Source organism: Cladophialophora psammophila (genome assembly GCF_000585535.1).
Source record: "Cladophialophora psammophila CBS 110553 chromosome Unknown aczJe-supercont1.3, whole genome shotgun sequence".
In the NCBI taxonomy this organism is placed as follows: Eukaryota; Fungi; Ascomycota; class Eurotiomycetes; order Chaetothyriales; family Herpotrichiellaceae; genus Cladophialophora; species Cladophialophora psammophila.
The window spans coordinates 669,179-684,759 of NW_006912924.1; the positions used below are offsets into that span (position 1 = coordinate 669,179).

General features: G+C 53.0%; 7 protein-coding genes across 7 annotated transcripts; 4 read left to right on the forward strand and 3 right to left on the reverse strand.

Annotated features, from left to right (window-relative positions):
• Positions 1-823: 823 nt before the first annotated feature.
• On the forward strand, positions 824-1,603 carry A1O5_02427 (uncharacterized protein; the record flags this gene model as incomplete). Its single annotated transcript, XM_007743043.1, has 1 exon — positions 824-1,603. One exon carries the CDS (start codon positions 824-826, stop codon positions 1,601-1,603), a length of 780 nt encoding a protein of 259 aa, XP_007741233.1.
• Positions 1,604-2,273: 670 nt separating this feature from the next.
• A1O5_02428 (uncharacterized protein) lies at positions 2,274-3,374 on the reverse strand (the record flags this gene model as incomplete). Its single annotated transcript, XM_007743044.1, has 1 exon — positions 2,274-3,374. The coding sequence occupies one exon, from the start codon at positions 3,372-3,374 to the stop codon at positions 2,274-2,276; it is 1,101 nt and encodes a 366-aa protein (XP_007741234.1).
• Positions 3,375-4,097: 723 nt separating this feature from the next.
• A1O5_02429 (uncharacterized protein) lies at positions 4,098-5,817 on the forward strand (the record flags this gene model as incomplete). Its single annotated transcript, XM_007743045.1, has 6 exons — positions 4,098-4,146; positions 4,207-4,506; positions 4,572-4,849; positions 4,903-5,021; positions 5,078-5,462; positions 5,518-5,817. The coding sequence occupies 6 exons, from the start codon at positions 4,098-4,100 to the stop codon at positions 5,815-5,817; spliced, it is 1,431 nt and encodes a 476-aa protein (XP_007741235.1).
• Positions 5,818-6,101: 284 nt separating this feature from the next.
• Positions 6,102-8,150, reverse strand: A1O5_02430 (uncharacterized protein; the record flags this gene model as incomplete). Its single annotated transcript, XM_007743046.1, has 4 exons — positions 6,102-6,602; positions 6,657-7,077; positions 7,126-7,279; positions 7,331-8,150. 4 exons carry the CDS (start codon positions 8,148-8,150, stop codon positions 6,102-6,104), a joined length of 1,896 nt encoding a protein of 631 aa, XP_007741236.1.
• A 1,304-nt stretch (positions 8,151-9,454) lies between these two features.
• A1O5_02431 (uncharacterized protein) lies at positions 9,455-10,300 on the forward strand (the record flags this gene model as incomplete). The annotated part of the gene is made up of 3 exons (XM_007743047.1): positions 9,455-9,663; positions 9,713-10,006; positions 10,084-10,300. 3 exons carry the CDS (start codon positions 9,455-9,457, stop codon positions 10,298-10,300), a joined length of 720 nt encoding a protein of 239 aa, XP_007741237.1.
• A 388-nt stretch (positions 10,301-10,688) lies between these two features.
• A1O5_02432 (uncharacterized protein) lies at positions 10,689-11,816 on the forward strand (the record flags this gene model as incomplete). The annotated part of the gene is made up of 1 exon (XM_007743048.1): positions 10,689-11,816. One exon carries the CDS (start codon positions 10,689-10,691, stop codon positions 11,814-11,816), a length of 1,128 nt encoding a protein of 375 aa, XP_007741238.1.
• Positions 11,817-12,355: 539 nt separating this feature from the next.
• A1O5_02433 (uncharacterized protein) lies at positions 12,356-14,882 on the reverse strand (the record flags this gene model as incomplete). Its single annotated transcript, XM_007743049.1, has 3 exons — positions 12,356-14,056; positions 14,117-14,701; positions 14,775-14,882. 3 exons carry the CDS (start codon positions 14,880-14,882, stop codon positions 12,356-12,358), a joined length of 2,394 nt encoding a protein of 797 aa, XP_007741239.1.
• Between the last annotated feature and the right edge of the window lie 699 nt (positions 14,883-15,581).

Here is a 15,581-nt window from a genome sequence, read left to right on the forward strand (position 1 = left end):
CGATGTACGCATGCATGTACGCATGTTTCCTCGCTCGCTGGGCATTGGAAAATTAGTTTGTAATGATCGGGTGTGGACAAGGATCTTACATTAACACCAAACGAGTTGTTGAATAGTTCCACCACAGACTACACGTAAGGCGGCCCTACATACGTGCATAGCTGCGAGTACAAATTACTTATACGGGAGTACAGACTAGTAATAAACGTCTATCTCACACAGAGGCTGCAGCCATCCACAAACTATCGTCCAATTCAAGTGGATTCGTCTTGCTTATGCAAGCAGATTTCTACCCTACCCACCCGAGCTACCGTACCTGTCTGGGAAAGTGTCGACTCCGTAGCTGCTGGTGGTGCTGTTGGTGGGGCAGAGCGTTAATACTGATGATTACCACAAGTACACATGGGTGGTGAGGTGGGTCTAGTAAGCCAACTTTGAGATCCTGCCGAATTGGGAAGCAAGATTTCTCTCGATCGGGAAAGGCGCAATTTAGCTCTTAGTTCGCGGGCTAGTGCCCAGCTACGTACTTCCTACTCGTCGAGTCGTATAGAGGGTTCAGGGGGTCTCGCAGCTTTGAGAGTGCAGTGGGCATGGCTGAAATGCTGATTCATTGTTTTGCGATCAACTACTACTAATGTACTCATATTCAAACTGTCTTGAGAAGAAATATAAGTAAGGGTTGCCAACTGGGTTTCGCTAATTGCACGGTCGACACAGATAGACGGACAGACGGACGGTCAAGCAAAGAGCTTTGTCAGAGTCCCTTCCTCTCCCTAGAAGAATCCTTCGGTTGTTAAAAAGAAGAAAAGAAAAAAAAGGGCAAATGGCTTCAAAAGGCCTCAGCGAACTGGCAACTGCCTTCCGCCGCCTCCATCGCCCAGGCAGTCCTCTCGTCCTGGCCAACGTATACGACGTCGTCTCGGCCAAGGCAGTTGCCCCCCTACCATCCTGCCAGGCTCTGGCGACCGCCTCCTATGCCGTTGCCCTCGCGGCCGGCACGAGCGACGATGACTTGACCCTGGAACAAAACCTGGCCGCTGCACGGCTGATCGGCAAGGTGGCCGCGGAGCACAACAAGCCCCTCACTGTAGACCTGCAGGACGGATATGGAAACAAGCTTGAGGAGGCCGTGCGCCTGGCCATCATCGACGCCGGTGCCGTGGGCATCAATCTCGAAGACTACGACAGGGAGAGGAAAAGGTTCTACACTGTCGACGAGGCCGCGGCGCGGGTGAAAGCCGCCGTCGAAATCGGCGCCAAACAGGGACTGCCAGATTTCGTCGTCAATGCTAGATGTGACACGCTCGTCCAAGGCGGCGATATCGATGAAGCAGTGGAAAGAGGCCGAAAGTACCTGGCCGCCGGGGCCACGACCGTGTTTGTGTGGGGAGGTGGCAAGCGAGGAGGCATCAGTCGAGCGGAAGTGGAGAAGCTGGTCACGGCGTTTGGCGGTCGTTTGAATGTCTCTTTGAAGTGGCCCTCCGGTGGGTTGACTATCTCTGAGCTGGCGGGCATAGGAGTTGCTCGGATCAGTGTTGGTCCTACTATCATGCTTCTCGCCATGGCTGAGTATGAGCGGCAAGCAAAGCAGTTGCTGGGATAAGGCCACACCTAGTCTCGACATTGCTAGTTCCCAGTTGCGTCGTAGTTTGTATAGCTGGGTGCAGCAATGCCCATGGAAACCTGAACAGCTTGCTAATAAAACTTCCGGCCCGGGATGAGTGTTTTGGACGGGGGGAAGGGGTCAAAAGCCAATAACTTGCAGTTTCCGTAATTTGATAATCCAAGATCCTGCGTAGCCAGTGCAAGGAATTCCTCAGGCAGAGTACTATTGAAGAGGCATTCAGCCCGGCCATTTTCATTTCTCGACGCGGAAACTCGCGGAGACCGTGGGCCCTGAAGAATGCGGATTTCCAACAGCAAAGCAAAAAGCTAACTAAAGCCCATGTTGCCATCGAAAGTTGCCGAAGCTTGGGAATGGATCTACTCTATTGACAGTCTGACACCCTCCACAATCAGGTGGCTTGTGAGATTATTGGAGGTCTAAAGTCGCACGGACAGGCCTCCCTTGTGAATACTAGGGGGGCCCTGCTTAGAATGAAGGATATACACTTTCAGCGCTAGATGATCACTTAGGGAGGGTGTGGCGTGAAAAGTAATTGACCTTCTTAGCCCAGATTGCAAGTTCCAACAAAGTCGGTTGTAGACAACCATTTTGAAATATATGGCCGTTTGTTTCGAACTTTACCACTGTCTAACTGGACCAGAAACATTTATGCCTTTACTGTAGCCAAATACTCCTCACTGAAGGGATAATCAATATACCCCTTCGGTTCCTTGAGTGTGTAGAAGTAGTTCCTATCATACGCATTCAAGGGTAAATTTTCCTTGACCCTGAACACCAAGTCCGGATTCGCAATGAAATGGCGTCCAAAGCAGACGGCGAAATCCCGGTCTGGGTACTCTTTGTCCACCAGCCTGCGCGCCAAATCACCGTTGTATCCACCGGCGACGAGCACGGGGCCGTTCCACAGCCGATAGGCAAAGTCGAGTTTGTCCGAGCTGACGACGTCGTCACCGCCTTTGATGCGCGATTCGATCACATGCAGGTAGGCGAGGTCCAGTTGGTTAGCTTTTCTCACCAAGTCGGAGTATTGCGGGATCGGGTCTTCTATGCCCATGTTGAGGTACTTGCTCCAGGGGCTGAGGCGGACAGAGACTCGTTCAGGGCCGACAGCGTCCACCATGGCTTGGAGGACCTCAACCGCGAATCGAGATCTGTTTTCGATGCTGCCGCCATATTCATCATCCCGGTAGTTTGTGACATCCTGGAGGAACTGTTCAACGAGCATTCCGTTGCCGGCTAGCAGCTCGATGCCATCAAATCCTGCTTCGATGGCATTCTTCGCCGCTTGACCAAACTGGTGGACTGTTCGCTTGATGTCTTCGACGGTCATGGCCTTGGGGACAGCAGCGCCTTCCATCCATGGAATGGCACTGGCTCCAACGATAGTGAAACCCTCCTTCTTGGCTTCGGAAGGATCAGCCATGCGGCCCATGCCCATAACTTGAAGAAACATGAAGCTGCCTTTGCGGTGTATCTCGTCTGTGATTTTCCTCCAGGCGGCAATCTGTTCGGGCCTCCAGATCCCGGGGGCATTTGTATAACCGCTATGCTCAGGAGACAGGAGGTTGGCCTCTGTGATGATGAGGGTACCGGGCACCGCAGCTCTTTGGGAATAGTATTCCAGCACCATGTCCGTCGGCACATGATCGTCGGTGGCCCGCATCCTACTAACACCAGGCATCACAATACGATGCTTGATTTCGATATTGCCAATCTTCATGGGTTTGAATAGACGGGATTTGGCCATGGCAAAGTGGTCTCTCCTTTACGTGCGAGGCGGATCAACTTAGGATCGAGAGGGAGATGTAGATATGTTTGCTGGTAGTCGGACGGCAGTCGACTGTCACAGGGTATGCTGAAATCGGGGGAGCCAGCTGTCCCGACTAAATAGAATCCAAGCTTGCACGGAGTCTTGCCATCCTTATCGTCGTTACTCATGCTTACCACCGGTTACCCAGCGGCATTAATGCTCGCCTCGTCGGCTTCCCACTACTGATGAACAAACTGCCCCTAAAGTTGCCTCTAAGCGAAGCAGGATGTATTATCAGGCAGTTAGTCTCGTCCTCAGGCTCTTTGTAGTCAGCAAATATCGCCTAGGTGGTAGTATACACACCTACATGGTTCTTCTTTGATTGGCCGCTGTGTTAGGAGTAATCCTTGGCCCCCTTTTGTTTGGTTGTTCTTGGAATATTATCATTTCATCGATGGGCATGTGTGGGTTTGTGCCCAAAGGTTGTATCATCCGTCTGGCAAGCGGCAGGTCTTTTTTATTGGACCAATTACTCGTGCTTAGCAACTTGACTTTACCTGGGGCGCCTCGGCACTCTCGATGACGTCGAATCCGCCCTGCTGACACATTATACGCGGTTTAGGAAAAACCTCAACTTCTTTCCATTTAAAGGTGTATGTTCCTTGCCGTGTGCTACGGCTTAAGGGGTGCTGGGTAAAGCCAATCGCTGGTAAAACAAGCATGGAGCCAAGTGGTTCAGGCTCAACGGATAGGCCTGGTCAGAATGCTGGTGAGTGACGGTTCCTTCGCCAACAACTCCACCTTCTTTCCCCCGCTGACACATACCTAGATCAATCCTTTCGATTCGTTACTATTCAAGACCCTGAAGAATCCAAGGGTCGCGAGTTCAGGAGATCAATCAGGTCACATGCCGTCAAGCAGGCTCTTCAGAGCAAACGAAAGAATGAAAGGTCCCGAAGCGAGCATTTCCGTCTCGCCTCTTTCAATCCAGGTAGCTCGAGTACTGTAGAGAGGGGGACACAAACTGATGCACGGGTTTCTTCGCCCCTTTCGACCCTCGGGTTATTTCAGAGTTCCTCGGAGGACGGTGAGGCGAGCGGGTCGAGGTTGAGATCGTTGCTGAGATCCGGTAGGTACTTTCATGTACTCACACCAGGAGTTTTCTACACTGCTCCTCACACGGCCACGCTGCAGACGAAGCAAAACAAGCTCTTGAGCCAGTCTTCAGCCTTGGGGATGATGTTGCTCTTCAGAATTTCCGTTCGGTGTTCCGGACAGGTGTAGATGACCCAGCCCTCCTGAACGCAGTCCTGCTCACGGCAACTTTCGCCGCGACAAGAAATGTTCTCGACCGGGAATACCTCCAATACCAAACCGAGACGATCAAGATCATACGCGAGAGAATTAGCATGTCTGATACCACCACTACCATCTCGACAATGGGTGCCATTCTGCTCCTTGCAGGCATCGAGGTGGGAGAGCCCGCTGCCGTTTCGGCTGTGGGACACTGACCCGGTACGACCAGACACGCCTTGGAATGCGATCCCAAGTTGAAATTCATCTGAAAGCCATCCAGCGTCTGCTCGAATCCTCGAAGATATGGCAAGTATACTTGACCGATGGTATCAGACGAGCCATATTCTGGTGAGAGTGACTTGTTTCCTCATTTCTGCCAGCCTTTATGCTGATGAAATGATTAGGCAGGACTTGTACTCACACATCTTGACTGCCTCAGAACGTATAGTGACTCATAATACCTTCAACGAGTTGCGGTGGGAGAGGGATATCTTTCCTTCCGACATCTTTGTTTTGTCGCCCGGATTCCAGAGAAAGGCACAGCTCTTCCCCGAGGAGTTCCTGGAAGTCCTCAGAGACATACATGCAATGCAGTGTTGTCGAGATTCTACTTTTTTTGCGCCCGAGGACACAATCTCCATGATGCATGTGGACAATCAGCAGGCGTGGGTTCAGTCCAAGCTGGTCGGCCTACCGACGCTGCCATGCGTTCAGGAATGCTGTAGATGGGCGGCATATTTGGCCGCTTCGATGCTCTGCTGCAAGATTTGGCGCTTGTCCGTGATGCCGGTGAGTACCGCGCTGCAGAGCAGCTGCATGAGCTGACTTGGACAATGCACCTTAGCCTTGGATCTCTGCGCAACTCCTTCAGAAGTTACAGCAGCGACATGACGAGTCGGTATGGGACGGCCACCGCGACTTGCTGGCTTGGGTGTTGTATATCGGAGGCGCGTTCGCTCCTGTCGGGCCCGTGCGATCGGGCTATGTCGGGCTTGTGCAGGAGGAACATTTCCAGGAACATGGCCATCTGACTGCTTCTTGGCCTGATTTGGTTGAGGTTCTCAGACAGTTCGTCTGGTCTGAAAAGGCGTTTTATGCACAGGTGAAATTGTTTTGGGAGGAGGCGATATCTGTTCGCCAGTGATATAGCAGACTGCGAGAAGCTTCAAGCTTAGCATATCTAGCATCCAATTCAGCAAACGTCGACGTCATTAATGATATCTGGGCTCGGTGGTGTGAGATGGTCACCCAATATTACCACAAGCTGTCAGTAAAGGCCCCCTGAACTCCACCCCCTTAGGGCCACCAACATGTCCAAGTGTTGCCATATCGCCCCTTCACCATCTTACATAGTCCACATACCAGCAGAATGCGCAAAAAAAAAAAGGTAAGATTAACAACATCCAAGAAAGTCCAACGCCTCCATTCTCATCCGATCCTGAGGCTGGTCGCGCTGCCACTGGCACTGGCTAGACTTCCTCCACCATTCCAATCCAAATGCCCGCCGTTCATGTCGCCAACAGCATTTTGGCTCGATCCCACAACCTGATATGCGCTGCTTGGAGCTGGAGTCCAGCTCCTCTCTGGTGTAGCCACTTGGGGTGGGAGTCGTCCCGCTGCAGAAGGCCATCTTTCGTTGTTCTTCTCATCATCGACCACCACCACCATCCACACTCCAATCTGGCCTGACTGGCCCAGTAACGGAGTACAGTGAATCCACTTATTCTTGCCTTGATCATCGCCTTTGGTGACCCAGCGAACTTTGGCAGTCACGCCTCGTCCTTCAGCGAACGCCGTCGTCAATTCCTCACGGACTCGATTTGAACCGCCAATCTTGTTCAAAAAGGGCGATTGAAGAATACCGGGCAGTCTCTGTGACGGACTCGCAAACAGGATCCGCAAAGAGGGATATGGTCGTACGAGGAGATACTGGAGGATTCGTCAAAATGTGAGCATGTTCGCAGCCTTCAGAGGGGGACTTACGTGTTGATATATGCCACTCAATCTACCGTTGATGCTTGCAATTGATGGCACCATGGTGTCTGGGTCTTTCAGCAACAGTCGAGGTTGATGGTGAGAAGAGACACTTTCTATGTCTTCCTCGACGATCTCACGATGCATCTTTCCGCCGTGACGTTTGATGGTATTCAACTCGCCCTGGTTGAGCATCTCGCTCAATTCTCGCAGCTCGTCGTTCTTCTCGGGATTAGGCTTCTCGGGCAGCGGAGGATCCTCACCCCGAGCACGCAGATCCAACAATTTTCGCAGGGACTCCATTTCCGAGCAGTCTTTGACCAGGCCGCTCACGTCGACTTGCGCTCCGATGTGGTATCGGATGACGCCTCTGCTGTCAGAAAGTGGCGCCATCATGAACAAATTCACAAACGGAGAGCCGTCTCGTCGACTGCCACTTGTCAGCCACGTCAAGAAACTGTGTGGCGCTTGCACATACTAGTTTAGAAGGACTTCTTGGTGTTGCCTGCCTGCTTTGAGAGCTTCTCGAATCCTCCGCAGGCTGTGCGGGTTTGTCATCGGCCCTTGCAGAAACCTGCAATTCCGCCCGAGAACATATGACATGCCGTATTGGGTCGTCCGATTGAATTCTGCTTCCCGTCAGCAATGCACGCCTATCATTCCATATCGTGGAGGAGGCGTACCTTCCGAAGCAAAGACAAGTGGGTTGTCGTGTCTGGAGGGATCCGTCAAACAAAACACTTCGGCCAATCCGTCCGAGGCTTCCCGAAGGTGCGGCGAGAGCGACCCCGTTATTCTGGCAGTGATGCTGTTGCTTACGACTTGGATGTACTGATGTGTGATGAATGCAGGCAGTTCCTCCATCGCCAGGATTTCGAAGGCCTTGTGCGCCCTCTCTTCTAATGCCGTGTTGATGGTCGGCTTGACTGGCCTTTGCGTGAAATCATATCCTTCTACAGGGTCCAAACCCTCGCAGATGGCGTTGGCATAATTGATGGCCCGAAGGGATTTGAGCGAATCGAGATAGTGCACTAAGATGGGCACGGACTGGGGTCTATACATTCCGAGGAAAGATGTGAACTTGAAGAGGTAGCTGGGATCGGCAAAGATGACTTGTAGATGTCCCCTCGAGAAGAGTGCTTGGGTCTGGGTTTCCAACGAGAAGATGTCGCCTTGGTCTGGGGGAGCGGGAGAGATGAGGTTGAAGGAAGCCGGATCGTCTTCCAGGATGGGCTCCAAACTGTCACCGTTCTCTATTTGTGCATTGGCTTGTAGTCGAGGCAGTTCTTGTTCGGCGCGGCGACCGCCATTGACTTGACGCAATTCGTTTTCTTCAAGGGGTTCGCGTAGAAGGGCATCGGTCGAGTAGGTTACGGGCAGGTCTTTGGGCTCTGACACAGCAGTCTGTGCCGTCGAGGATGGACGGTCGGAGGCATCGTGGGCAACGAGGGGGAGAGAAGCCGAGCCGGGTCTTTCTGCGCTGAAGGAAGAGGTGGCAATCATGTCCGACGGGGGGGGCAACCAACGGGCGTCAATGGAGTCGGTGAGGTCGATTGCTCTGAGCGTCTTGCACCCGTGGATTTTGATCGAAGGGAGGCTTGATCGATGGAGCAGGGAGAAGCGGCGGGTCTGAGCGGTATTTTGAATGGCATCGGCTGCAAGGGCAACGCTTTGGCTGTTGTTGGCAATTGGAGCTAGAAACGAAACCAGACTGCGGCGAACTAGATGTGACGAAGATCAAGCGAGCGGACCATGCTGGGTTCTGGTGGTCTGGTGGTCTGGTGGTCTGGTCTCGTCTCTGGGGGATCGCCCTGATGGCCTTGAACGCTCAAGCCAGTGCACGAAGAAGGAGAAACGAAACCACAGACGTCAAGATGCGGTGGAGGACAACCGGATCGAGAATGGGCTGAAAGGGCTGAAAGGGCTGAAAAGGGCTGCACTCAGTTGGGATACTCGGTATGATTTCATGCAGGTACGGAGCAGTTGGGGCAGTGATCTTCCGCCGGCCACCATTGGTACCAGCACTACCAGCAACCAAGCACCACAGCGGGCCCAAAACATCAGTTGACGAGTCTTGGGAACTCCAGAAATTATCGAAACTGTGGAAATTATGGAGACCGACAGGTTTGCTGGTGTTTCTCCCACTTGGGGGTCCCAGCTTCTCCCTTGGCCACTGCTGGCCACTGTAACAAGTAAGTAGTGGCAGCCCACCATCGATTGCCCCCCCCGTTGCTGAACCTGCCTTGACCTGCACCATCTTCCCGTTCTGCCCAGGACAGCGTGTAATACGAGGTACCTGAAGACCATCTTCCATCTAATACGATCCGAAGCATTACGCCAACAACCCAACAATAGTGTGGTCCCCTGTTGCCCCATTCGTGGCCACAAGCCCGAGCCTCTCGTCTTTTGCCCCGTCTTTACGAGCACCTAGGCAATTTTACTAATCTGTGCAAAGGGTCAGTGGTGTGGGCATTTCGGTGAATCCCCGATTCCCCGGATGACGGGATCAATAAGCTCTAGCCAAGCAGAAGTGTTTAGTGACTGATATATCCAGGATCCATCCACCACCTCGACTTCGACATCCCAGATAATCTCTGTTTCGCAGCTGGAACCAGCTGGCGAGACGGCCTGGTTCCCCAGCTTCAGTTTTCGTGCCAACACTCTCTTTGTTCTGTAGACGCTGTTCAGTTGATTTGGTGTCCCGGCCAGTCTTCTATCGCTTACTACTCTCTCACTGCCAATTTTGGCCCATAAGCGAACTCGACCTTGGGAATTTAGAATTTGGTTTATACGACCGAGTATTCAATATGGAAGAAGCTGCTTCGAGATTACCGGGATACCTCGACAAAATTGTTGATTTCGCCGACGGGATCGCCTATGAGCTTTTGAAACCCCTGGCAACTTATCGGTCTTGTCACGATGGCACGCCCGCAGAAGCGCGGATGGTGCTTACTTGCCGGCGCCGAGTAGGAGACTCTTCGTCGCCGGACGAATATGTCATGAAGATCAAGATTCAGTACGCCTCCACTCCGGGCGACAAGTTAAGGCTGACTTCAGGCATTGAGAATACCGGGAGGAGAACGGCGACCCAGCAACAGCCCAGAAGTCGGCCCTAGTACCACTACAGCACATGAACTCACGGCTCTGGAAAAGTTCCGAGACACACAGAGTGCATTCACACCGGTGCTGGTCAATTTCAAAAAGGCAGTCCAACCTGCTGAGGGACCACTGCCGGGAGGCTACCTCACGTTCCTTGTCATGACCAAGTTGCCAGGCGATTCACTATTCAACATGTACTATTGGGGCATGCCGACCGAGGAGAGGAATGAGATCACACAGAAGTTCCTCGTTGCGCTCAAGTACGTTGTTTCGCACACAGAACCAAGACCAAACCTTTGGTCCCCTTTGCAATCTCAATCGTGCTGACACTCGACAGATGGATCTACGCCCAAGGCATAGAACCCGTGGACTGCGGGCTGCGAAATATTCTATGGGAGCGAGAAACCAAGACATGCACCATCATCGACTTCGAACTCTGGCGCGAAACAGATGCACCGTTGGGCGACGATACGAAAGAACTGCAGAGATGGGGACTTGCTCGCCAGCCCGCTGCGAAAAACCATTGGGAAGCTTGGAATCAGATGTTTCGATAGATGGTTCACATACAAGGCTGATTGCCAACAGAGATCTAGATCGAGATATGCCGGTGAGTTATACACAATACAATTCAATACAACCAGAGCGGTTGCAGAACGGAGATGTGAGATACGAGCAACATGGTGTGGGATGATTCCAGACTAGTGACGTCATCGCCAATGTCAACGGTGAACGCGTCCCATTCGCCAGGTAGGACGCGAGCCACAATGCAGTCGGCAAGTATTTTTATTATCCTCCCCTACAAAACCGACATTTGGCTTTGAACAGGCCATCTCCCCTCCCCCGATCCCACTGCTCCCACTGCTCCCCCAAGTCGCAGCCCGCTCACGATTGAGGCTTCGTGTTTTTGGGGGGGCCTCATGCACATCACGGTGCTCCAGTCTGATGGATCCTGGCATCGATTTCGAGGCCCAGCGTCTCGCGAACGTGCAAGAGAAACAAAAACTGCTCGAGGAACTCAATCTGATCACTTTCGATGCAAGAGCGGCTGGCAGGGGTGGCGTACAGGCAAGGAAGGAGTCCCCTAAGGGGCGGCGGAGGCTACGGTCCATCAGACCCGGCACAGCCCTGAAGGTGCCCCCGAAGAGGACATCTGCTCGGATCGCCGCCGTGAGGACCGGTGCATCTTCATCGTACAGCGAATCAGAGCGCGATGTCGAAATGGATATAGACAGACCAGATAGTGGCAGCTCATCGAGGAGGAGAACAAGGGACAGAAACACCCGCAGGCCCCAGCTCGCTCATCATCAAACAGCCCGGCCCGAGACGGCTTCGATCTCACAACCCGTCTCACCGTCTCTACCCACCGACCTGCCCTCGCTTCTGGAGTACTACAACTCATGGAGCCCTTCCGCCCCTCCGCCAACACTAGACCCAGAAACCCAAACATACCACTTCCCTTCGCACCCGCACTTCCGCCCAAACAAGTCCCCGCTCTCCATCCTCCTGGAAGGCGCCTTTGGGGGAACCTTCTTCTCCCCGTGGCGAAGCCGCACGCTATCCTTGACGCTCGTAGACGACCACCTCCACACACTACCTAGTTCCTGGCTCGCCCAGCTGCAGCCTCCGGAGAAATACATCACCTCCCCACAATACAACGCCGAGCTGAACCGCCACGGCAAGGCTTGTGGCCAGACGCTCGCGCAGTGGGAGCAGGCCGGGTGGATCAACTTCCGCCACGACCCCCGCGGCTGGTTCGAGTGGTACATCCGCTTCTGGCTCGGGCGACGCCTCAGTCACGGCGAGGACGAGCGCCAGGTCACGCGGTGGCTAAGGTGTGTCGGGCCCAAGGGCCGGTGGAAAATGATGCTCCTGAAGAAGTACGTCGAGATGGGCGTGCACAGTGTTTTTGACGATGGGGATGATGGCGACGTCGTCGACGACAACGAAGACGACAAACAAGAAAGGATGGTCAGTCCCGTCATGCATCAGACTTGTCTGCATTGGGGGTACCAGGTCACACAAGCGGATTTGGATGACGCCTGGCGAGCGAGGAGGGGAGAGGCTGGGTGAACTATAGTAACTACAGAATCGATCCACCCGAGCGATGGTCCCAGACCAGGCAAAGGGTCTGTATACTCCTTCCCTTGAAAAGAGAAGAGAAACAAAATCCAAGATTTTCGAATTTTTCTTAAAATAAGATATTCCGCTACATGCACACGCACATGCGCGCTGGTCTGCCCGCTAGCTATCCAGAATGCATATGACATATCGTATGGCTCGAGAGTGTGCTCTACCCCATGATTACCACTCTCGCCCAAAGGGTATCCAAACACAAACAACGCCGGCACCGTATTAAATAGACTCCACCTCACCGCCCTGCTGGGCACCAAGGTCATGTTTCTTTGTTTAGGGAAAATGAGATTCGTGTCATTATAACGCCCTTCGCTGTCAGAATCCCGCACATAATCCTCCCCTTGTTCTTGTTGGTCGTACCATTAAGTGAGGCCCACCACGCGGGTGCGGATGTGGACGGCGTTCGTTGTTGAGTCTTCGTTTGGACAGTGTAAGGGAGTTGAGTCCTTTCCCTATTGATGGTCTTCTCCGCAAATTCATGCAGCGACTGCGGTCGGGCTGGGCGCGGTCATCGGTCTCTGCGCCAATATCATGTCCCAGGTCTGGGTGTTGAAGTGGACGTATGGCAGTTCAAGATCCGGATCGTACCGGTCACCGTCGACGATCTTGACGTGAGGAGCTGTGCCTCGAAGAACGAGCGATTGAGGTCGCTGTCTGATCGTCGTTGCACTCAGTTCTGCTTGGATACCGCTCCGCTGTTTGGTGACGCTGGTAGATTTCAGTTTCTCCGCCAAGATGCATGCCGCGTTGTTCGCTGGTGTGGCCATGACAATGTCGTTATCCTCGTTAGTATTTGAGGAGGCACTGCTGATGGACGAATTGGATGACTCGCGAGACATGCTTGGTGGCGTTGTAGCTGAAACCTCAGATACCGGTATGGGAGGTAAGTCCTCAGTGTCATTGGCGGCCATTTCATGGACGACGTCGTCACCCTGAAGCTCTTGAGGTTCTTGTTTGTCCTCTCTAACTGCATTCTCTGTGGTCTCAGGTTCGGCGGTAAGCTCCGCCGGAGGAGAGTCTGATGCATCACGGGCAACTTCATTCAGGCCGTTTCCATAGCCTTCAACATAGATCTCGCAGAATGAAGGGCGCTTGGAAGGCATCTCGTCCTTGCTGGTCTGACCTCCTCGGGATATCAGTCTTCGGAGTGAGGCAGAGCGGGATGCTGGTGGTGTTCTGATAGACAAAGAAGCCATCAAGGAGGATCCTGGTAGATTCGCAGGAAGTGTGCGCCGACGAATCTTCGCCGATCTCCCCCTTGTTAATGTCTCACCTAGCGACGAAGACGACACATTGGTATGCGAATAGCCATTGTCAGGAACTAGCTGAGGTTGCTTATTCAGAGTCCGGACTTGGGGTAATGGCGTTTCCTGCCATGGCTTCTGCTTCGGAGGTTGACAGCAAAGAGAATATGTTAGGTTGGAAGTGTTGCGTACTTCCTTTGGGGGTTGGGCGATTGAATGGAAAGTTTGGAGGACGGCATAAACCAGGATCCATCTCACTTTACGACCTTCAATGGCAGAAAGTCCTTCAAGATCGTCGTCGACGGTCATCTCCTCAAACTCTGAGTACTTCCGGACCAGAGGGCAGTCCATCACCAATAGATCTCGATTCGAGGCATCAATCAGGGCGCGTTTGTCATGCGCTTTTCGTGTTTCCTTGAGAGCCTTACGCTTTTGGATTGGATTCCAAGACATTCTCCGCTGAAGTTTGGGGCGTTGGCCCGAGCTCGACTCCAGGGGCTCCGGTAATAGAGGCAGCGGTTGGGCAAGAGGCTCATAAGAGTGCTTCTTGTCAAAAGCCTGGATGTTTTGCAGAGTACACACCCCACCAGTCCTGGTGATGTCATTCTCTACCATATCCACTGTCGACTCGGGGTCCACAAGGTGCTGGTAGAGGTTGCGGAAATCAGAGAACATAGTTGAGTATATGGTTTGTTGAACGATCTCTTCTTCGAAATCATCAGGAGGCCACGAGCCGTAGCGGTCAAGGTAAAATGATTTAAGGAAGGAACGGAACTTGTTGAGGTGCTCTCTTGCTGGCTGGGGCAGGCCGAGGAAGCTTCCCGAGACGTCGTTTTCAAAGAAGGTCAAGACGGATTTGTTGACTCTGTCGAGTCGAATATCCATCTCTAGCCTGGCTCGATTGATGAGTGTCTTGGATTTGGCACTCAACACCTAAGCTTGGTCAGTCTTGATAGTCGGGGAAAAGGAATTGCTGAAAGAATCTTGACTCACTGCGTATTCGATGCTGGATCGAAGGCCACGGTGACTCATTCCCACACAATGGGCAAAGGCGTCCACCCAAAGATCCTCAACCTGAAGGGTCTCTGCTAAGGAGAGAGCTGCTAAAGCATGATCAACACATTCTCTAAAGTCCAGGTATCTCTGATTCTCGGCATATGACAGCACTTCCACTTTGTTCTGGGAGCTGTCATCGGGCCGATAGACATCGATTCTTCCCTTCAGCGCCGCCAAAGCCGATCCCAGTGTCCGGCCAGCCAGTGGTCGGTTGTAGAGCCATGCAAAGAAATTTCGAGTGGTAATGTGATGGTTGAAGATATCTTCCAGGCTTGCCCCGTGTGGCGCTGGGATGTACAGTTCTTGAACTGACTCCTGAGGGTCACATCCTGAACAATTTGGCAGGACACATTGCACTGCCGCATGAATCGAGTTCCTCACCACGCAGCGGTCCACGAGAAATTCAAACCCTCTGACTTTGAGGAAGGCGGTATGGACTCGAAAGGCAGGTCCACGACTAGACTGGCCTGGTTCACGCAAGTAGACAAGGCAGTCGCCTGTTGGCCAACATAACTCAGGCTCCTAATAATTTTGACCCATCAGTGTCGCGCCAGACGACGGCAAAGTGGCATGCTTTGAGTGAGAGAGCACATACATGAAACAGATTGACCCAGTCCGTCGTGATTCGAGCTCGCCCATCCCATCGCCTCAGCCCTGCCGAGCGAATGTCGTCGCGCGTCACGCGACCCTGAATGCGTCTCATGTTGGGAGGGACAGGACCGAATGAAAAGAGATTAGAGCTATGAGGCCGTCGGGAAATCGTATGTATATCTCATCCCTGCCGAAAACATAGGGACGCAAGGGGCGATATGTACATGGGGAGGGGGGAGGGAGGAGGAAGGGGAAGGTTGGATGAAAAAAAAATGTCCGACGTTGGAGCCGGGCAGGGCAGAGTATGTAGATGGTTTTGCTGCAGAATAACACGTAAAACCCAACTTGGCGGTGAAGACGAGTCTCGACTCAATGACCACCTCAGGTATGGAGAGCGGAATCGACTTCAATTGCGCATGAGGCTTGGGTTGCAGGAGCTGGGAGTTTGACAGTAAAAGGCAATGAGCGACGGGGCGCGGGTGGACAGCAAGGAGGGAAAACACGGGATGGACAAGACACAAAATCTCCTTTGGCAAACAACCCAATGCAGTCGTCGTACAAGTAGAGAGCTTCAGCAAGATCAGGTCCAAGCTCGCAGGGTTTCTGGAGGTGAGAAAGGTCGAGTACGTAGTGGTGGTAGTGGTGGTAGTGGTGGTGGTTTTTTTGCATTGAAGCTCAGAAGTGATGATGAAAGGTGGAGTTTTTGGGCTTGTCCGACTGTCGCTGCAGCCAGCCACTGAGGGGACAGTGCCTGTCGGAGCTCAGGGAGACGCTATGCCTGGAGAGGACTTGGGGGGTCTCGTTGGGGGCC